Source organism: Labrus bergylta, chromosome 6 (assembly GCF_963930695.1).
Source record: "Labrus bergylta chromosome 6, fLabBer1.1, whole genome shotgun sequence".
In the NCBI taxonomy this organism is placed as follows: domain Eukaryota; kingdom Metazoa; phylum Chordata; class Actinopteri; order Labriformes; family Labridae; genus Labrus; species Labrus bergylta.
The window spans coordinates 20,291,511-20,313,077 of record NC_089200.1 but is presented as its reverse complement, the minus strand read 5'-3'; the positions used below and the strand labels follow the sequence as shown (position 1 = coordinate 20,313,077).

At 39.2% G+C, this 21,567-nt stretch overlaps 2 protein-coding genes across 10 annotated transcripts in view; one reads left to right on the top strand and one right to left on the bottom strand.

Annotated features, from left to right (window-relative positions):
* slc44a5b (solute carrier family 44 member 5b) overlaps positions 1-13,160 on the top strand; it is a 36,873-nt gene extending 23,713 nt beyond the window's left edge. Inside the window, exons 7-24 of one of the 7 annotated variants that reach the window (XM_065955957.1) lie at positions 1,228-1,288; positions 1,690-1,813; positions 1,977-2,021; positions 2,373-2,405; positions 3,754-3,837; positions 4,090-4,202; positions 4,957-5,088; positions 5,191-5,290; positions 5,406-5,498; positions 5,802-5,889; positions 6,504-6,766; positions 6,869-6,963; positions 7,060-7,163; positions 7,277-7,350; positions 7,495-7,565; positions 8,504-8,592; positions 9,056-9,140; positions 10,950-13,160. In XM_065955957.1, coding sequence (XP_065812029.1) covers positions 1,228-1,288; positions 1,690-1,813; positions 1,977-2,021; positions 2,373-2,405; positions 3,754-3,837; positions 4,090-4,202; positions 4,957-5,088; positions 5,191-5,290; positions 5,406-5,498; positions 5,802-5,889; positions 6,504-6,766; positions 6,869-6,963; positions 7,060-7,163; positions 7,277-7,350; positions 7,495-7,565; positions 8,504-8,592; positions 9,056-9,140; positions 10,950-11,059 — 1,764 coding nt within the window. In that variant the 3' untranslated portion in view covers positions 11,060-13,160. Of the gene's footprint in view, positions 1-1,227; positions 1,289-1,689; positions 1,814-1,976; positions 2,022-2,372; positions 2,406-3,753; positions 3,838-4,089; positions 4,203-4,956; positions 5,089-5,190; positions 5,291-5,405; positions 5,499-5,801; positions 5,890-6,503; positions 6,767-6,868; positions 6,964-7,059; positions 7,164-7,276; positions 7,351-7,494; positions 7,566-8,503; positions 8,593-9,055; positions 9,141-9,551; positions 10,847-10,949 lie in introns of those variants that run through there. The other 6 variants (XM_065955956.1, XM_065955960.1, XM_065955959.1 and 3 more) reach the window with 6 other exon arrangements.
* Positions 13,161-13,251: 91 nt separating this feature from the next.
* Positions 13,252-19,295, bottom strand: LOC109996094 (LIM/homeobox protein Lhx8). 3 transcript variants are annotated; one of them, XM_065955961.1, is made up of 9 exons: positions 19,147-19,295; positions 18,417-18,494; positions 17,827-17,952; positions 17,547-17,668; positions 17,083-17,303; positions 16,469-16,572; positions 15,711-15,806; positions 14,781-14,970; positions 13,252-13,785 (listed from the first exon to the last, which is right to left on the bottom strand). In XM_065955961.1, exons 1-9 carry the CDS (start codon positions 19,225-19,227, stop codon positions 13,709-13,711), a joined length of 1,095 nt encoding a protein of 364 aa, XP_065812033.1. In that variant the 5' UTR covers positions 19,228-19,295; the 3' UTR covers positions 13,252-13,708. The 3 variants fall into 3 exon arrangements, with proteins under 3 accessions (XP_065812033.1, XP_065812034.1, XP_020505704.1); XM_065955962.1 differs by having other exon boundaries at positions 17,083-17,300; XM_020650048.3 differs by lacking the exon at positions 18,417-18,494.
* Positions 19,296-21,567: the final 2,272 nt, after the last annotated feature.

Below are 21,567 nucleotides of genomic sequence, written 5' to 3'. Positions count from 1 at the left end.
ACGGCTGGCAGGAGTCCAGTGATGGTGACGTTGGCATGATGCTGTGTAAGAACCAGAGAGTGAGATGCTGTGTGGGAGCACCTCACAACTCAGGCGTAATGTTTGAACTGAATCATTGATTTTCCTTCCCACATCATCTAAAGCATGAAAGTGTTACATCAGACAGAATTCATCTGTCTCTGTCATTATAATCACAGGAAATGTAGACATTTCTGAAGTTACATGCATGAGAAGGTTGTGTGTGTGTTTTCAAAATTATATTAATGTAGCAATAATGTAGTATGTTTTCAGGAATAGAATAGAATAGAATAGATCTTTATTGTCCTCCAGAGGTTGACATTTGCCTTATAGTCTCCTAGATACCTAAAACCATATAAAAGCAGTCAATAACAGACAACATAGCAGCTAAGTTAACACATTAAAACCAGTTCATATCATGGTTCAGATTTTATCAGACATATTGTAAGCTGGAGGATGTTTACTGCACTTGGGATAAATGACTTCTTAAATACATTTGTAGTTGCCAGAGGAACTCTATAGCGCCTCCTGGAGCTCAGAGGCTGAAACTGGCAGAAGAGAGGATGGACGTTATCTGCTAGGATACTCCTCGCTTTCTTCCTCGTCCTATCAGCAAATAGTTGAGACAGAGGCTTTTCTGGTTTGCCCACTATTAAGCCTGTCATTGACACAATCTCAGAGAGTTTCTTCTTAAATCTGCAGCTCAAGTGACCGTAGCAGGCAGGAAGATCGAAAGTTAAAGATATAATATGTAGATTCCATCGCCAGGGGGCTCTCAATCAATACTACTATAACAAAAGATGACGTCGAGGCTGACGGGGAATCATGGGAGTTCTCTCTGCTACCCCTGCTACTGAAACTGACTCAATTTTTTGGTGCCGATAATAACTTATTTTATCTTGTCTTCATTCATTTCTAATAACACAAACATGTTTCAAGGTCTGCACATATGCATTCACATAAACAAAGTAAAATAAACAAAGCAGAAAACACACGATATACTTCTTGTGTACCTATCAGATAATTGTGTTCATTATTTGGCTCATGAGACTGAACTGAACATTTATTGTATTTGGGTCAAATCATTTTGTAAGAAATCAGTCTCCTCCACTGCATGTCTAACTAATCATATTGTATTTAATGACTTGTTAGAGATGAATCTCTGGTTTCCAATCCTTTCAATCATCGCCTCGTATGTTTCCATTACAGACAATTGCAGAAGTCATCCGAGACGAAGACTGCCCGTCTATGATCGTGCCAAGCAGACCTTGTGAGTGCATCGCGATCATCCTAAACACTGTTAGCCACATAAACTCATTTTTAGCTCTAATCGAGAGGTATTGTATTCACATGAGAATGAAAATAAGCTCTGTTTTTCAGATTATTGCAGAGAAACACAACCAGCTCAACTCATAATTTATAGATCATTATCTCGATTCAGAAAAACTGTTTTTTTTTTTCATGAATATTAACACTTATTCTGAAATAATTATCTCATTCACTCAGAAAAACAGATCTAAAACAATCATAACACGTACCTTGTAATTCGGAGAACATTGCCATCTATACAGAAACACAGAGCCAATTTTATTGTCTCATGTGAATGCAGTAACCTTCTGTAGTTCTACAAACCACAAAATTGTTAAAGACATGTTTGAAACTGTGTTTCAGTCCTTCAGCGGTGCTTCCCTGATTTCATTACAAGAAATGGAATCTTAACCGTAGCCAATCAGACCATCTTCACAGACGGTGACAACAACAAGAGAAGTGTCAGCGACCTGAAAGATGCTGCCAAGTAAGATCTGCCTCCCTGAAATGTGAATCTTTGTCCTTGTTGTACAAACAGCTCTACAAGTAAAGAAAATAAATTCAAAAAATCACATCCCAAAGATAAGGAATTAAAAAAAAACAATATCCTGGAACATGAAGTGTTTTTTTAAATCTTATATTGTCCATAGGGCTGTCAACTCTGCACCCAGAGAGCTCTGGACTGATGTTAAAGGGTAGGAGGACATGTGGGCATGTTACTGATGTCACTGATGCCCAAGAATGTGTCCAAACACATTCAAAGTATTTTGCATGTCAATTGCATGAAAATGCAGCTTACCTTTTAAGTTCCACATTAAAACTCAAGGAGTACCTACAAGCTTACAACGTCTGCTTTGTAAATCTATGCTATCGATGAAGACCGACTGAGATAGCAGAAGTTTGACGAGCATTAGAAATCATGTATCCATCCCAGCGAGCTGATATTCTCAACATACATGATTCTGTGTTTGCTGTGATCAGCTTTTATTTGCCCTGACCTCATTTGAAATTATAATGTGCTTTAATGCCTTTTTTTTTTTTTGTAGCCAAGTTACGGCCGTGCAGCGAGGAGTGGAAAGGTCTCAAAAATGATATACTTCAGCTTGTTAACCTCTGCTGTAGCTTTAAGTAGACTAACCTTCTTGCTTGTGCTCTTCATCCCAAATCTGTTCCTGCATCCCTCCACCTCTAAAAGTGGACAGGAATAAGGACAGATTAATAATATTTAGGCATATATCAACCTAAAAACCCCATCTAGTCATCTGCTTCTTCTGTGTGTCAAATGAAATGGAGAGTTAAGTGGCGCCCCCTGGTGTTCATTAGCTTTGCTCTTGTTGTTTAATATGATTGCAAGATTGCATAACAAAGCTGGATATGATCCAAAATCTCTCCTGTGAGCATGTCTCAGTGACCTTTAGGGAGCTGAATTAAAGCGCCTCATCACAGGGTTGCTTTCAGAACTGCCTGTTACTGTTGTGTTTGTCCCCTAGCAGAGTTAGCAGACCTCCTCTCCCCTCTGTCTGCGCTGTTGAGATTCATCTGAGTCATAGGGCAGTGCATCTGCAGTACGGCTTTGCAGTCGTTCTTTTCTGACAATGTTTGAAGTGTTGCAGTTTCATTTTTCCTGAAGCTTTTTGCTGAAGGGAGAAGCTAAATTTAAGCTACCCATTGTCACTTAATAAGACTGTGCATTAATTTAATTAATCCTAATGAAGTTTAAAGTGTATAGTGCAGGAATCTCCACATCAAAGCCTCCACATCAAACCCAGACTCATTTGTGTTTGGTTTGGAAAAGATGAGTCAGGATCCCTCGAGATATTGGGTCACTTGAGGCTGTACACATCTTACATAAGGTTGAAGTTGATATATAAAAAAATACAAACATTACCATTCATACCAAATCTGTAATGTTAAGTATTTGAAGCAATTTGTTTGTTTTGTTTGACTACTACACATCTACCTAACTGTGAATACAAATCACCTGGATCTTGATCTGACAGCTGAATGTGCTTTACCGGATGGTCATCTGTATCACCTTTAATAACATGCCGCTAAACCATCTGCTAAACTGCCATACTAAAGGAACTACAGCTCAAAAGCACTTCAGCAACACTAATTCTGTTTGTAGCTCCTTGTTAGGGGACTTATTTTCAGACTCTCATAACATACAGTAAGTAGGTCTTAAAGCTGAGAATATCAAAAACATTTTAACATTGCATTCTTCGGTTTGCAGTGCGAGCACTTAAGGTAAATGAAGTGTCAAAAAATGTTTTTGAGAATCCCTAGTGACCAACTTTTGGCAGTGGCAGTGACTTGACACCAACCTGCCAAAGCCCCCTCTCTGGGTTCTTGTTAAATCCCCCTTTTTTTTTTGTCTCCTCCTCTCTGTCTCACTTTTTCTCACCTCACCTTGTTCCTCCAACACAGAACTATCACCAATCTGCTGAACGCCAAAGAAGTTGGCATGAAGATCTTTGAGGATTATGCAAATTCCTGGGACTGGATTCTCATGTAAGAACGATTGACATGTTTCTGCTTCTTTTTGGGAAAGGTTTGATTCTCTGTGAGTGCAGAAAATTATCTGAGCTGTCAATTAAATTAATGATTAAAGCACCCTGTAACTTTTACATGCAAAGAGTTCTTACTGCCCTAGTTGAATTAGCACTTGATTAGTTCCTTTTTACATACAACTTTCTAAAACATTGATTCAAATGTATTTACCAGTCAATTACAGCTCAGGTCCCAGTATGTTTGTTGTTGCAGTGGTCTGGTGATAACCATGGTGGTTAGTCTGGTCTTCATCCTGCTGCTGCGCTTCACTGCTGGTGTGCTCCTGTGGCTCATCGTCTTTGGTGTCATCACTGCAGTAGCCTTTGGTAAGCATGCACAATATTTCTTAAGCGACCTTAGAAGTGGATACTTTGTACGAAAGTAATCTCACATAAGAGGGAGTGATGTACTGAACTGCAGCACAGCAGTGCAGCAGGCCGAGTGTGGATGACAAATCACAGTCGCGGATATTGACTACCTCAGCCTTGATGTTGCTGTTATACAACACTTCTACAAGTAGCACATGGTTAACAGTAATAAACAACAACAAATTATTATTTCTTGCTCTACCAACTCAACCAGTTCCAAAAATGGTTTCTCCTGCACTCTCGCTGCTGTGTTTGTGTCCACATGTTTCCACAGACCTGCTACTTAACAATGTACATTCATTTCTCTGTTTTCATTTACAATACAACCAAGGGAATAAGTGTCTTTTGTGGGAATCAGAAGTCCATGATGAGAAACAAAGACTAACTCTGTACTCGCTGTAATGCTTATTATGTGTATTCAGAACAATGGGCAGAGTGACACACAGTGAAAAGTCCCACTGATATTGTAGTCTGTTTCAGCACTTATTACAGCTCAGCCTGTTTACCCCTCTTTGCTTGGTCAGAACTTACTGCTATATGATAAGTCAACATGTTGAAGTTGTTGCTAACATGCTTAACTGTTGACATTCTCACCTTCCTTTCTGTTAGCAGTTCTGTTGTAATGAGAAAATGCATTAGGTTTAGACTTTTCTTACCTTAATTACATTTCCGAGCACATACTCTTTCCTTCTTTTCTTTTGATGTCGCTCAGGAATCTGGCACTGCTACTGGGAGTACGCCACCCTGAGCGGGAAGCCGGGTGCTAACGTCACCATTTCTGATATCGGCTTCCACACGGACTTCAGCATTTACCTTCAGCTCAGCCAAACGTGGCTCATCTTCAGTAAGCTGTCAACCCTTACCTTAACTTTGCCCTTTAAAAGCTTCCATTGCACTTTAAACATGTTGTATTTGACTGACTAATAAAATGTCATTTGTAATACAGTGATCTCGCTTTCTGTGATTGAGGCCATCATTGTGGTCATGCTGATATTCCTGAGGACGAGGCTGCGCATTGCTATTGCATTACTGAAGGAGGGGAGCAGGTGTGTGTGTAACCTCTGTTAACTCCTTCAAAATGTAGCATGGATTTTGACTCTTTGACTTCAGTGTACAGAACACAATGAATAAAGATTTTTGCTTTTTCTTGTTTTTTTTTAGGGCCATCAGCTACATCATGTCCACTCTCTTCTATCCTATCATCACTTTTTTCCTTCTGGCCGTCTGCATCGCATACTGGGCCGTCATAGCAGTGTATCCTTCATGACGAGTCACGGTTATATTCAGAGAAGTAAAAATAACTTCACCACTTCTGTGTAGTCGGTTGTAGTTGTGTTTAGATTAATCACACACCCTTGTAGTTACTATATTCATTGCTTCCTGCACTTGGTGATTAATATATGTCCCTCTAAAAAAAACATTCACATAGACCGAGCTTCGTGTTTGTAGTATGTAACTAAAGTGTATTATCTAGACTGACTATATTTTAATAATAGTAGTTGATAGTTGTGTGGTGAAAACGTCCCTCTGTGTTACCTTTAACTAGTTTGCCCACAGCTTCTTAGCATCCTCTGGTAATGCAGTCTACAAGGTCACACCTGCTGACGATAAATGCATGTACTCCAACATCACATGCAATCCCAAGGTTAGTTTCAGTGCTCTGCATTTACCAAAGGAATAATCTGTCTGTCTAGAAAAATTAAAAAGAAAAAAAGCAACCAGTGCCACTTCTATATCTGGACATTTTCTCTTCCCTATTTTGGTCTATGAGGTTTTTCTTGATCAGCCTTTTATTACATTCATAATAGAAATCAATCAAAGAGAATTTATGGTCATAGCTCCTTCTTGTAGCTCCCAGTAAAGTCGAGCTGGCAGTGTGTTCTGTGTTCAAACCGTCTGAATCAATCTCTAATGCTCCAGTGTTAATAGAGTTGACATTAGTTGCTGACAGCAATAAATGCGTATGTGACAGGAGTTTATTATCAGCCTGAGGACCCACCCTGGTTTGTAGAAGGCCCTGTAAGCCTTTTATAGGATTTATATGCTTATATGCTATGTGCTCACACAACTTGGGAGATTGGGAAATAAATTGTAAATGACTTTTGAGCGTGCAAAATAGAGGAAGAGAAAAACAAACAAGAAGAGACAAAGTGGCACAAGTTGTTTTTTGTTATTAAGTTGTTTTCCCTGCAATCTGTTAAATGGCAAATTAAGCGGGATATCTGACACATTAAGATCAAATCTGCGGATTTCTTTCAGACCTTCCGTCAGACCAACATTACCAAAGTGTGTCCTGGGTCCCAGTGCATGTTTGCCTTCTACGGAGGGGAGAGTGTGTACCACCGCTACATCTTAGTCCTCCATCTGTGTAACCTGTTCGCCTTTCTCTGGCTGGTCAACTTCACCATTGCACTGGGTCAGTGCACACTGGCCGGGGCATTCGCTTCCTACTACTGGGCCCTGAAGAAGCCAGGCGACATCCCTGCATGCCCCCTCTACTCTGCTTTTAGCAGAGCCATACGGTAGGGAGCTGTTATTTCATCTGCATTGGCTGAATACAATCTGAGATTCTCCCGCAAAATCTTCAGATATCTATTTCTCCCGTCTGTGTCTTGTTACCACAGTTACCACACAGGTTCTCTTGCCTTTGGTTCTCTAATCCTCGCTGTGGTGCAAATGATCCGAATTGTCCTTGAGTATCTGGATCAAAAACTTAAAGGTAAGCTGTCATTCACCTTCTCACTCTTCCTCCTTCTAACACATTTTAAATGATCATGTCAAGTTGGGTTGTTGATGATCGACAATGTCTGTCCAGGTTCTCAGAATGGATGCGCTCGATTTCTGCTTTGTTGCCTCAAATGCTGCTTCTGGTGCCTGGAACATTTCATCAAGTTTATAAACAGAAATGCATACATTATGGTGAGTTCAGAAAGATAAATCTCTTGGCACATAGTATCTGCTAGCAGTTCATCTGCTTGTGGCCTGTTTGTTACCCTCTAACGAGTACGTTCTGCTTTTTCTTCTCACCACAGATAGCAATATATGGGAAAAACTTCTGCACCTCTTCCAAGGATGCTTTCTTCCTCTTGATGAGGAACGTTATTCGGTAAGAACTCTCCTTCTCCTCCTTATCAGCCCTCTCACCGTTGTGTTTTCAGTGCTGTGTGTACTCTCACTGATCTCTCTTGAGTGTCAGTGCTTGACATTGCCTTCTTCATTTCTCCTCCACTTTTCTCTGCGTCCTCTGTAGGGTGGCTGTCTTGGACAAGGTGACTGACTTTCTGCTCTTCCTGGGGAAACTGCTTATTTCAGGAAGTGTTGGTGAGTTTCATCAGGATGAGACGTGCTCCTGAATATTAAAAGGATGATAAATTCGCTCATGTACTTTATTTCCACATACACTGTTTAAATGTACCGTTGCACAGGATGTCTGTTGGCCTTTGAAAGCACAACATGTACATTTAAGGGACAGACACCTTGCACACTGAGTCTGATGCTTTTATTTTTCTATTAATTGCGTAAATTTGCACAAGAGACTAAATGTCTCGTGCTCATCATCATGCAGAGTGATCAAGCAGTGAAGTTGATTTTGTGGTTCCTTCACTACTTGAAAAAAATCAACGGGGACCGCCTACATGAAAACAAGACAAAAACAAGGAGGGTTTCATCTGTTGATAAAGGAGCTGCAGAATTATGCAGATCGCTTCCAGTTGTATTTCACTTTGTCCCACATTCCAGTTTGATACACTGCTAACTATACTGGAAACACACATTTAAAAGAAAACCACCCAATTCCCTCAAAGCTATTAAGCCTGAGCAGCGGCTGGCAGCATGTTTGAGGTATTAATACTACACACACACACACACACACACACACACACACACACACACACACACACACACACACACACACACACACACACACACACACACACACACACACACACACACACACACACACACACACACACAGCAATGGATGCTAAAAAAACGCATAGAACCTAACCTGTTCCAAAATAAATAATAATGGACGAAAGTTTCTGAGTCAGTGTGCAAACATGATTTTAACACAACATGAGATCTTATTTCTTTTTTAACGGGTCAATCTTGGACAGAATAAAACGGACTCAGTGTGCAAAGGCTTTTAGACTCCCTGCACAGAATATGATGATTGAAGGTAAATAAATAGTGTTACATTTCATCCACTAACTCGGCTACACTCTTTTTGTTACTCTTTCCTCTTTTCTTTGGTTTTCTAGGCGTTCTTGCATTTTTCTTCTTCACTCGTAAAATACCGGTCATTCAAGAGGAGGTGCCGTCCCTAAATTACTACTGGGTGCCACTCCTGGTGAGGAAATTCAAATATGAAAAAAATCTAACCTGTTTTTTTTTTTTTTTTTTAAACCAGCATTAATAACTTGAAGGCAGAATTGGGTTTCTTAGGAAGAATGAGCTGAGCGTGCTCATTGAAAACTTTCTCACAATACAGTTTGAAAAACTTTCAATGGAGTTATTTTCCTCCATTTCCTTTCTCAGGGTTAGTCAGTACCTTCCAAAGTGTTCCTTCAAATGGCTTTCTGTTCAAAGAGCTGTACTGAAAGATACAAATCTGACCAGGGTGTTTCATTTCAGTTACTCCACATTCCAATTATCCAGATCAGATAACTGTTGCACCAGCAAATTAGTTTAGTTAAATGTTTTGTGGACCACTTGCTTAATTTGATTCTTGATGTTTTTGTTATGTGCTTGCCTGAGGCAAACAATTGTTTCCAGAACAGAACAATGACTGTGCGACGTTTCGATTCTTTCAGACGGTGATATTTGGATCGTACATGATTGCACATGGCTTTTTTAACGTCTATGCCATGTGTGTGGACACATTGTTCTTGTGCTTTTGTAAGTATGCCATTTGATTATCTTAACTCTTCGACCCCCCCCCCCCCCCCCCCCCCCCCCAACATAAAAAAGATACATTGCCATTTACATAATATTTTTTCTGGTGTCACTCAAAAAATCTATTTTTCTACACATTTCTTCTTACCAAAATACCTTTAAAAATTATCCAGTAGGTGTGTAATCATGATTTTTGAAACATGAAATTTAAATTCCCCCGCCCCCTCTCTTGGGAACTATAACACTAAAAGACAACTGAAACTGATTCTTGCTCGTTCAGCTCTTTTTAACTCCTGCATGACCTTTTTGATAATTAATCTCTACTAAGTCTTTGCTCTTCTCTCTTTTTTTTTCCGGCTGTAACTCTGTCTGCTATTCCTGCTTCTCCTCTCCTATGCTGGGACCTGGTCTCAGGTGAAGACCTGGAGAGGAATGATGGTACTTCCTCCAGGCCCTACTACATGTCTCCTGGCCTGCACAAAATCCTACGTAAAGGAGAGGAGGGCGCCAAATTATGTGCTGCCTCCTGAGCAATGCACGGCCTTTTTTTAACTGAACTTCTTACTCTCCCAATCACTTCTCCATATCTGCTGTATGTGTTGAGGTTTGGACGTTCGAGAGCGAGTATTGTAGGGCTACACATCAAAACTGGATTCATCCACGCCTGGTCAGAGATGACCCGGACATAAACGTGCTTTTACTTCAGATCCTCAAAGAAAAGGCATGGGGGACTAGAAAAATACTTCAGTTTACTTCCTCTCTTGAGCAAACTCAGATTCTTGCTTTTTTTTTCTTCTGCCATGCTTCTGTTCTTTTTTTGTTCTTTGTATTCTCTGCTGACCTCTGCCTTACTGAGAGGGAACGGGTAAAACTGGCAGGATGAACAACCAGGCTGAGATAAATACCCTGACAAACATGAGGACCTTGAAATGTACAGATGCCACTGACGGACATAAGGCATTGGGTAACATCCAGAAACAGTGGTGGACTTATGGGACACCCTCTTGTCGCACTTTGGTCTTCTAGTGTAAAAGTGTATGCACTTTCACATATGGGAAAAGAACCATGTGATTAATTTCCTCTGTCGAGCATGATTACGTTGCTGGCTGTTGATGTTTACCATTGGTTTTATAGGTTGCTTCGATCCACCATATTTATACTAACACGAACACAAAGATCCAAAAATGATGTGTAATTCTGCACTTGCAAAAGGTTCTCTTATTTTACATCATTTAAAAAAAAGTCACAATCATTTCAAAGTTTCCTTTATGGTCATAGTTGTACTGTAAACCAGACTGAGACTTTGTGGGAGGTCAAGACTTCTGAGGACATAATCGAGTTTTTGCTTTAACTTTGAAAAGAACCTGACCGTTTTTCAGGAAACTTCTGAATGCAGCCACTAGTTTATGTGCCTAGTTGTGAAAAAAAAAAAAAAAAAAAGTCAAATAAAAATTGTTTCTTCTTCTTCTGTGGTTTTAGACCTAACACCAGGAACCTTTTGAGATACAGTTTATAAAAGGATGTCAAAGCCATTTTTGGTAATTTTTTTATTGGATGGTTCAGATGTAGTGCTGTTTTAATACTAAGTATAATACACGCATCTCTCTGGAGGTTATTCTGTGTTCTTTTTGTATAGGAGAATTTTTTTATCAATGAAATCCAATGAAAATGTGAATCATTTTTTGGAAAATAAACATAAATGGTTTGAGTATTGTCTGATGCAATTTCATAGTACATATATTATTCATATACCAGAGCTTAATGATGGGAGTGTTATTCTGTATCTAACATGGTACCGCTGCTGCCTCCTAGTGTGGGACCTGGAGGTGAACGACGGCTCTCCTGAGAAGCCCTTCTACATGAACAGGAACTTGAGGAGCATCCTCGACAAGCGGAACGTCCAGAGGCCGAGCCGGAGATAGAGAAGAGACGAGAGCTGGGAGAATAAGAAGACTGACAAGCTTTTACCAAAGCATGGTACATGCCATTACGGCAATAAGCATTTTACCAAATATAAATTCAGTGTATGCAAGTTATACACTATAATGGAAAACTCTTGATAAGTAACAATAATAATTAGATTTGCCAACATTTTTAAAAGGTATGGACTTGATAGGGAATGTAAGGCTCCAGAACTCAGTCTGCCAAGAAGGTTTTAATAATGGATGGTGTGCAATGCAAAGTCGCACCTGCTTTATGTAATTGTCTTTTTTATGTTACAACAATGGCTCACAAGTTTTTATTTATTCTAATTTTATTTATTTTGCTTTTTATATCATTTTTTTACAGCCTCAGTCAAACAAAACACAGAGTTCCTTTAGGAACAAGGGATTTATTTCTTTCCTTCTTGAGACTAGTTAACATCTGCTCGTTTTGTTCTTAACCTTGTAGTTGCCAGTTTTCACCACTTGGTTGTGCCATCCCATCGTCTGTGTACTGTTGTTGAGGCATGAATGTGCTGCTGATTGAGCTGAGTTTGCCCATGAAATGGTCAGACGTGATCTCCTTTACAGATAACTGATCACAGTTTTTGACCTCAAATTGTCTCACATTGAGAAACAGAACTGCCTTTCAGTGCCCCATGTTTTAGAATGTAACTGTCGAGTACATGAAAGTAAAGCCTCCCACAGTGCTTCACTCTCTCAGGGCCCTTCTCTCAGAACTGCCACATTAAGTGAATAATTGCATCTTGCAGCTACCGTTTACATTTTAAGATGCTTCTCTGCAGATGTTTTCAAAGAACTTGAAAGAATTATGGTCAGCGGCCAGTTTTCTGGTGATGCAACAAATCCAATGAAACAGTGAATGTAACCATTACTAAGTGTGTAATGCACTGATTGGCAGCTCTATTAGTGATCCCCAAAAAGAAACATGATAAATATATAATACTGTTATAGTTAGACATGAAATCTTTCTCTCTCTTTTTAAAATTCACATAGAAGCTATGAAGCTAGTTTGAAAAAGTGTTAAATGTGTCACTTTTGTTCAAAAACAGGGCTGGTCCCAAACCGTGTTACTGAGTAATCAAGTCATCAGTCATACAGAACTGTCCTTTGTTAAAGAGATTGATTTGTTAATATATTATTTGCATTGGTTTTCTCCTTTAGTTGACGCACATGAGGGGGAAAAGAATAGATGCTTTTGAAAAGCAGCCAATATCATGTGAGGTTGTTTGAGCCGGTGATCTGTAAGATGCTGTTGTGTCCATCTTCAGTTGAATTGATTGAGTTTGGGTGTCACCAAGTGGTTTTACATAACAGATCCTTCTGTGTCACTGGAATCAAAATAGTGCTGAGGTCTTCTTTTTCTAGAATAGATTCATGCATCACTAGGAATGATGCTCACTTTGAGATCAGTGAGATGTGACTCACTCTTTTGAGTCTCTGTTTGTGGAAACTAAGAAGCTGCCCTCATGGTGCCTCGGAGTGACAGCACTGCCAGCCTCACACACCTTTTGCCCCTGTCTGAGCTCAACATGCTGGGACATGTAACCATTCAATTTGAGCAAAACAAATCTGCTTTTCTGTGAGAAAGCAGAGGAATGATGCAAGTAGTGCTCATGTGGCATATTGTCATTCATGTTTTGATACTGAAAAATGACTATACCTATAAATTTCTATCTGTGTGCACACAGTTCAGGTTCAGTTTCATGAGGGTGAATACCTAAGATCTGATAAGTGCAGTAAAAAGTGTGGTTTTATACGCCTCCCCAACCCTCCCATGTGTAGATTCTTTTGGTCAACCACAGTCAACAAGTAGACACAAGTAAACATTCTCTCTGTGCGTCACTTTTCTAACCACAACCTCCTAAAAGTCAAACTGAAGATGTAGTGCTCTAACCTGTCCATAAATCCCTTAGTGTTTTTGTCATATTTGTGTAGAAAGCTGAACATTTATATCTCCCAGAAATATATTTATTTATACAGTGAGAGAAAGAATATATAACCTGTGTGTATGTTCATCATTAAAATATACATGTGTTTTATTACCTCTATTTTTGATCAATAAATGGATTTTCTATGATGCTCTTTCTTCTTCACAGACTAAACACTGAACCTTGCCGAATGTCATATTTGTTGTGTCAAATATCTGTTATTAGTCATTCGTCTCCAAGATTTGTGAAATTAGACATTTATTTCCAAAACAGACATCACATACATTCAATAAATTAAATTGCAAATATTTAAAACACTGCTATACAAACAATTTCAAGTTCACCTTCATAATGAGTCAAGATTTTGTGTCCTGGTTGGCTATCGCAGTCAGACAGTGTCACCAACTACACAAACGAATAGAAATCTGTAATGGTGTGTGTCACAATCCTATGAGGTACACAGAAACCTTTCAATTTCCACATTGCATCGTACATTTAGGACTGAAAATAATCGTCAACAGAAAGGAGTTTTCAAAGGATATCAACGTGATAAAAATACTGACAGTTCAGGGAAAGGAACGCGTTCATCGTCACTTAAAATCAAATTCTATTTACACAGGGAAATGAATACGGCAGCTCCAATTGTTGGATGATCACTTGTAAAGATGTGGGTGTGTATGTTTTTGAGTTGAGCAGCTCAGGTGTGAGACACAGGCATGGAGGTCATGGCGTGGGCGGGCAGCAGCGGTTGAAACATGGATTGAGGAGAGTGTACTGCAGGAACACAAAAAGAGAAGTTTAAACAGAGTTCATGAATGATAGTAAAACAAATACAGTGTTTGTAATTTCATTACAGGTAAGATCAGTGGGTTTTACTTTGAGGTGAAAAACACAAGAATGCAACAACGAAGGTGTTTCCACAGTCATGAACAAGATAAGTCAATTAAATAAAGTCATACACACCGCAAAGCAAACATTATTAACCACACAAGGGATTACTCACACACACACACACACACACACACACACAAAGATTATTCGTATGCTTGGGAGAAAAGATAGGTTTTGAGTTTTGCTTTAAAAGTAGAGACAGTAGTCATGGAGCTCAGGTCAGTAAGACGTTTGTTCCAGAGAGAAGGACCACAATAATTAAAGTATTAAAATACTTTGAGGCAAACATTTGAGTGTGATGAACTCTCTAAACACTAAAATAATCTCTACAGTGTACTGTACTGCCGCCAGGCTTCTAATATTTACAAAAGGAAGAGACTGCATTACACCTGTTCTTCTCTAACTGTAAGTTTAAGAACTGATTTTAAGATCTTAGCGTTGGTTTGTAAGCCTTATATGCAAGGCCTCACCCTAAATCTATGATTTGCAAACCCCCTATGAGCCTGATCACTGCCTAAGATACTCCATCAGGACCCTACTAATGGTTCCTAAAACTCGACTGGTCACAAAAGGTGACAGAGTCTTTGTAAAATTTGGCCCCACAGCTGTGGAACTCCATGCCTGGAGATCTCATCACTCCACAAAACTCACTTTCATTCCTTAACTGTTGGCATTGTTGTTTAATTTTTTACCAGGTTGTTATTGATATTTGTTTAACTGGGTTTTATATAGCCTACCTGTTTATTAGCTTTATTTATAGTTTTATTATTTGTTGATTTGTATATTTGTTTTTTACTTCTCTGGTTGGTTTTTAATAGTTAAGCACTTAGTAACTGAGTTATTATCATTATTATGAAGAAGAAGAAGCCAGGACTCACTGTCTATGAAGGAGTGCAGCGCAGAGAGCATTGACCCCTCCGGGCCTCCGTACGTGGTGTACTGAAGCTCCTCAGGGGTCGGGGTGGGCTGGGACAGGAGGCTGGGCTGCAGTGAGCTCATGGGGGTGCTGGAGTTGTGGTTTGGGCTCACGTGCTTCTTGTGGCGAGCTCGACAATTCTGGAACCAGACCTGGGTTAACAGGATAAATACCTTTATGAAGGATGCATTTCAGAGACACCAAATGAAACATAATTACTGTTGTTTGATGTGTAAGCTCTGAACAGTACAAGCTTTAATATCTGCGGACGGTGGAGGACTTATGATTGCCCCCCTTCACGTGTCTTAACCTTTCATTTATGTTTTTTTGAGATACATTAAATGAATCATTGGGAAGTGGTTAAACACTTGAGTACAGCAACTCAATTATTTTGTATTTATTTGTACTTTAACAGAGTATTTCTATAATATGCTATATTTCAGAAGAATATAAAAAGTATTTTCACCATTAGAATTACAGGCAATATTTTATAAACTGTAATCCTTGTTGATTAAAGCCGTTGTAGACAACTTCAGAGAAACCAACTAGTATCTGTATGTGCACTGTCTCACTCATGCTGCAGGAGAGAGAGCAGGGCAGGTCCATGAGAGAGCGTTGGGGAGAGGAGCTATGAGCATCCTCGTATTTCTTAACCACATCCACATACCTTTCTCTGCCTTCTGACTAGTGTATTTCATTTACTCTGAATAAATAGAATGAACAGATTTTTTTTATTATTATCATAAACAATTGTAATTAATATGTATATTTGTCAGGTTGTAAAGAGAAACTTCAAAATGTAACAACAAATGTTTCTAGAATAATTTCTCGTCCTGGCTTTCTTATTCTTCATTGAATTAAACATACAATCAACCATGGAATATTTACTGACCTGAATGACTCTCCGGCTGAGGCCCGTCTGCTCGGCTAGTTTCTGCAGCGTCTGAGCGTCTGGATTGTTGTCCTGAGCAAACTGAGCTTGCATCACCTGCACGGTCAGGGGTCAAAGCAAATCTAATAAATAACATATAAGTTATCAAATCTTCATTTAAAGGGAACTGCTGCTTATAAATCATGCATTTTAAATAAATATTGACAAATGAGAAATGAGAAAATTAGATTAGATTAACTTTAAATAATGAGAAATATAAATATATATTGTCAATCTTAAATTGCATCGATGATATTCATAAATTATTTTATTAAACTGGATAATTTACACAAGCTGAATTAACGCCACTGGACAATGATCAAATTGATAATATAATTAAGATAGAAAATCTTCATCACATATAAAAAGGTTGTTCAAATCAACACCACTTAATTTTGTTGTACCTTTAATCTATTTTTTCTTAAAACAATGCCCAACCTGTCAGGGTAGTTAAACCACTATTTAACAGCTTACTGTACACACATTATTACTGATTTAAAATCATATAGTTAGGAAGCCTCCTTTTCTGGACCAATACTAAAGCAGTGTGGTTGAAATATTTCCCAATCATTAAAAGAGTAGAGTGAACCACATTTTCCATTGTGCGCTTAGTGGAGGAGGTTGGTGTCTTTTTTCTTTGGCCAAAAATATGTCATGTATTGATATTACTGCAGAGATGTATCAATCGGTGTGTAATGTTTGTATTAAAGAAGGTGAACCTGCAGCTGGTCAGCAGTGAAGCTTGTCCTTGCTCTCTTGGAGGGTTTGGGCTGGTTTATCTCCTGTTCAGTGGGAACAGCTCCCTCCATGTTCACACTGTTTCCTGAAACAAGGACAGATTCTGACATTAACACATCTGGAAATATTCAGCACAGATTTATAAGTATTATTTAGAGTTGGAAAATGTGTTTTTATTATTTTTAAAAGATATTTAAGCATTAATTAAAAAAAGAACTATGTGCAATTACCATATTTAAATAAAGTCGATTATTAAAAATTGACAAAACATCTATAAATTCAGTTTAGGCCTTTTGGTAATTTCAATGATTTATTATAGTAAGAACAGGAGACAAACAGAACGCTCAACTTATTTTTGAGCAACATGAAGCGAAAGGGTTATCTTCTTTTTATGTCAATTTTTCAGACAGAAAAGGAATGGATGTGACTTTTTATGTTTATAAAAGTTCAAAATCTGCAGGACAGTCTCGGAAGTAATCGTATTTAAAGCAGGCTACTGTTCCCGCCTTTAAATATGCTCTTTTAGATTTAACTCAAAAATAGTTCTCCGCTTATTTTTTTACTTTGGCGCAATCCGCGACACCTTAAAGCTCACCTTTCTCCACGGCCCGCTTGAGGTTGTCCAGCATACAGTCGTAGTGCACCCTGCACAGCACCTTCTCCTCCACGAGAGCAAACTCCTCCCCGGTGGACAGTTGCCTCTTGCAGGAAAAGCAGGCGAAGCAGGCCAGGTGGTACACGTTCCCCTTCGCCCGGCGGACCCAATCCGTGGAGTGGATGTTCCGGCCGCAGCACGCGCACCAGGTGCCGTATCTTCTGCAGGTGGAGGTCAGGGGGAACGAAACAGAGACACCCACATGAGCTGCACAAGGGCATTAAAGGCGGCTATTTTTGTATCGTCAATGCTTTTTTTATTTTAGTTTTTGCTCAAGGTATTTTTTTTTTCGAACTTTCGATTTCTGCTTTCTTTCTTTCTTTTTAATTACAAAAAAAAAATCGTTTTCGGAACTCCGAATTTGAATTGTCGTTAGGCTAAAAAAAAAAAATCGATGCACATACCGAAAGTAATCCAGTTTACAGAAAACCTCTTTTTCTTTGATGTAACAGCTCGTGCTGCTGCCAAGTGAAGTCTGGCACACGCTGCAGGACAGACAGCGCACGTGCCAGCACAGGTCGTTCACCTGGAGCAGAGACGGGACAAATCAGCCAAAGTCAATCAGTTAGAAAGGAGGCCTGTTTATATGACCCTAAAATCCAAACAAGAAAAAGACCCATGATAGGCAATAATAATAATAATAATGATAATTTTTTTTTTAAAGAGCTGACATTGTTGGGCTACCTTTAATAAATATTTATCCACTATTTCTTCATTGCAGCTCGCGCACACAGCTCTGCCCAGCAGAGGTGCAGAGGCCATCGTCTGCAGCGAAGACGCATCCTCATCCAAAACCTCCACCGTAGCACCCTGAAGACATCAGACCTGCGGTTAGAAAATTACCTACATACCTCCGTAAACTGCACGAGTTACATAACATGTTAGAACTCAGTTCACCTGCTACTGTCAACAACACCAAACATGAGACGCGTCTGAAAACTGGCAAATGTTATTTCTACCAAATCGTTATTTTCACAACCATTTTCAATATTGAAAAGAAGATTGTCTCACTCTTAGCATGGGGTACTTTTTTTTCAACCAGTTATTGTAGTCTATGTCAAACTTTAAACTTTTAAGTTTAACATGAGGCTATGCAGTATGGCTAGCATTACAAAGAAAACAAAGTGTTCCTATTTTATTGTCCATGGTTTACAGATATTTAAAGTTAATTGAAATGGCCTCCGGTTAATTAGTCTATCAACCTGTTTTTGATTTTAAAAAAAAAAGGAGGTAAAAAAAAAAAAAAAGAATTAACCACGACACTGTGTTCCTACCATAATGTCTCTCCTGTCCTCAGCGCATTTGCCTAGCAGCGCTTCTTCTCCTCTGCAATCTTCACACATGACGAGAAGCTACGGCGGGAAGAGGACGTTGCTCTGTCAGACTGCAGCAGCTGCCTTAAATGCCCCCTGCCTCTCCCCATAAATATCATGCCTTTCACCTTTCACCATGACAACGACGTCGATTACCAGAATGACATTTAAAATAGAAGGATAGTCATTACTTACGAAAACAGACAACACTTGAACTAATACTTATCCTATGTGCATTATGATCTTCAGATCTGCATTTGTGTGATTCAGCACCTGAATGCTGCCCGCGCGCGTGCTGCGGTTAAACCCCAACACGCAATTTCACGTGTCAATCAAAAAGCCAGCGCGAGGTCTCGCGGAAAAGGAGGATTGATTTTTTTAATAACAGCAATTAAAAAGGCTTAGTTCGCCACAAACGTCAAACCGGGGCAAGCAAAAGGTGAAGAGGTCTCATTAACTACTTGAGTTTTAATTGCAGAATTCAGGGAGGGGTAATTTTATTCGACATTTCTTCAAATTGTGAAAATACTGCTGTCAGCGTGTTGAAGGCCGGTTTTAATGACAGACTGAAGCCCACTTTGATTTAATTGGCAAAGCGATTACGACGAATATTAAGTCTTTACACTGAGTCACACCACAACCTGCTGCTATCAGAAACACATGTCTTAAGCTGTTATATTAGGCTACTCACCTCATCGTTGGACAACACAGATCCGCTTTCGTCCTCGCTAACTGTGCAACACTCTACCTTAACTTCACTTTTCCAGCGCATGTCTGTGTCTTCACACTTTCTAAAGCGCCTTTCTTCTGTGGTTCACCTGCGGGATTCCTCTGAGTGGCAATCAGTCTGCCCTGTGCTGCTCAGAGGGCGGATCATAACTCATATCTTTCTTTTTCTCTTTGACCGCGCCTCCCTCTGGGAATAAGCATGATGTGCTTGGTGAGAAAACACGTCTTAGTTGTATTCTTAAAAATACCTTTCAATGCATTTTTTATTTAAAAAAAAAGTGCATTCAGACCGAAACATGTAGCCTACTTGACTTGAGGATTATAATTGTTGGAGGTTATATTTTGTACCCCTCTGCACTGTATTTCTGAAATCATGTTGTTGGCTATTACTCCACTACAGCAGGTAGTTATTTCTTTAGATTAAGATCTTATGGCCACAATATTTGATTATCTTCTAACAATTAGGCTATACATTATTATAGGGTAAATATATCCTACAACAATGTTCTATTAATTCAGTTAATAATGTAGTAGGTCTCAGAGGGGGGAGTTTTTTAAGTGAATGTGCCACTTATAAGGTGTGCCTTCCACCCATTAAAATAGTAAGTACAGGACTTTTATTTGCCATAAAGTATTTTATAATCATGCCTGCCACTGCTGTTACTCTAGAAGAACTACATATACCTGTCTCTTCAAGCGAACTATGATCTGCTTGATGAAGGACTGTTATCCTGCCAGTTTGCTCTCACTGAATATCAATGATGCAACTCAACTTTACTTAACAGTATAAGATCATGGTCAGGGTATTGGTTACCAATCAAGCTGGACCATTGAAATGAAACCAGGTCTCTTTTGACCAGTTGCATAATGTAGTTTCTCTGGTTATGGCAGGTTAAAAAAAAAATGTTAAAGGTTGTTTTTCTCCTTACATTATTTAGGAGTAAAAGAGGTCAAAGTATTCTATATTCGTCAAAGAAAGAAAGCAAACATTTGAGTAAAACTGACCAAAAAAAAGAGTGAGTGAATCTCCCAATTTGGGAACTATTGCTTTGGGGTCCAAGATGTAAAAATGTGCTATAGGACCTCTTGACATCAGGCCTAATGCCCTTAATGTTAAGCACCCTGATGCCCAAGTTCCCATGAAAGTCAACTCAGCCATATAGAATAAATCCTTGATATGTTGAAAGTTGATGAAGTACAAAAAATAAATGCAGAAATTGTGGTATAAAGTAAAATATAAACTAAGTTTTTGTTATAATAGCCTATTGCAAACATAACATGTACAACAGCAATTATTTCCCTAAGGGTTAAATGAAAATGTGTTTTGGTCATTTCAGTATTCATCAACCTGCAACCAATATACTCACCATCATCAAACATGCACACACAGTTTGTGGCAAATGGTGACTTTAACACTATTCAGCAGTGGACCTAATGGAAAAAGTACAAATATATCATTTTGTATTAGTCTTCGGCCATTTGCATGTTTTGTGTCTTCAGTTTCTTCTTGTTATATCAGACCCCTGCTTTAACTTTGTATGCAAATAACATCAGCTGTATTGAAGGGGAAACATGTTTCTTTGTAAGAGGAAGTGTAAATACTTTTTAAAGGATTGTCATCAGGAGATAAACAAACTCTTTGGGTTCCTTGAGAGAATACTGGCACTTGTTTCCTTTCTCATTTCTAACACACTCGTTCAGCAGAGTCGTGCACGTAATCCCACCCATCATTACCCCACACACACGCCCTATATTCTAGCCACACACACACACACACACACACACACACACACACACACACACACACACACACACACACACAGAGTAAGAAAAGCGTTTTTCTGTCCTCATGGTTAACAGACCTGCAGCAGCATGAGCCTGCGTCCGTATCGCACCATCGCAGAGAGATAAAGGAGTTAGCGTGCCTCCATCGAGATGTGTCCTGTTCCACCTGGTGGAGATGAATGCTTTATATCAGATAAGACATATCAAACATTTCATGATGTGGAGCAGAGGGTTCACTGAAGCAGCCTGTGAGAAAAACAGACCTCAGTAAATCCTTGTTTCTGCAAAAGTCTTCGAGCAGTCTAGCACTTCATAGTATAACAAAGATCCTGAAAAGCTGCTTTATTTGTAATGATCTTGGAAGGAGACGTCCAACGAGAAGGATAGATGCAATGCAAGCAAAACACATAAAAACCTTTTAAGTATTTTGCCTAGAAAAGACAAATGCTCTCTCAGACATCGGAAAGTCTTTATCACTCCCCTGACCCATCTGCAGAAAGCATGATAAGGGCAGAGAAGTTAGGAAAGATGTCAATCTTAGAGTGTAACTATTGCATGTTTTCATTTTCCATGTTGCACGGCTGACTTGTTAAATGTT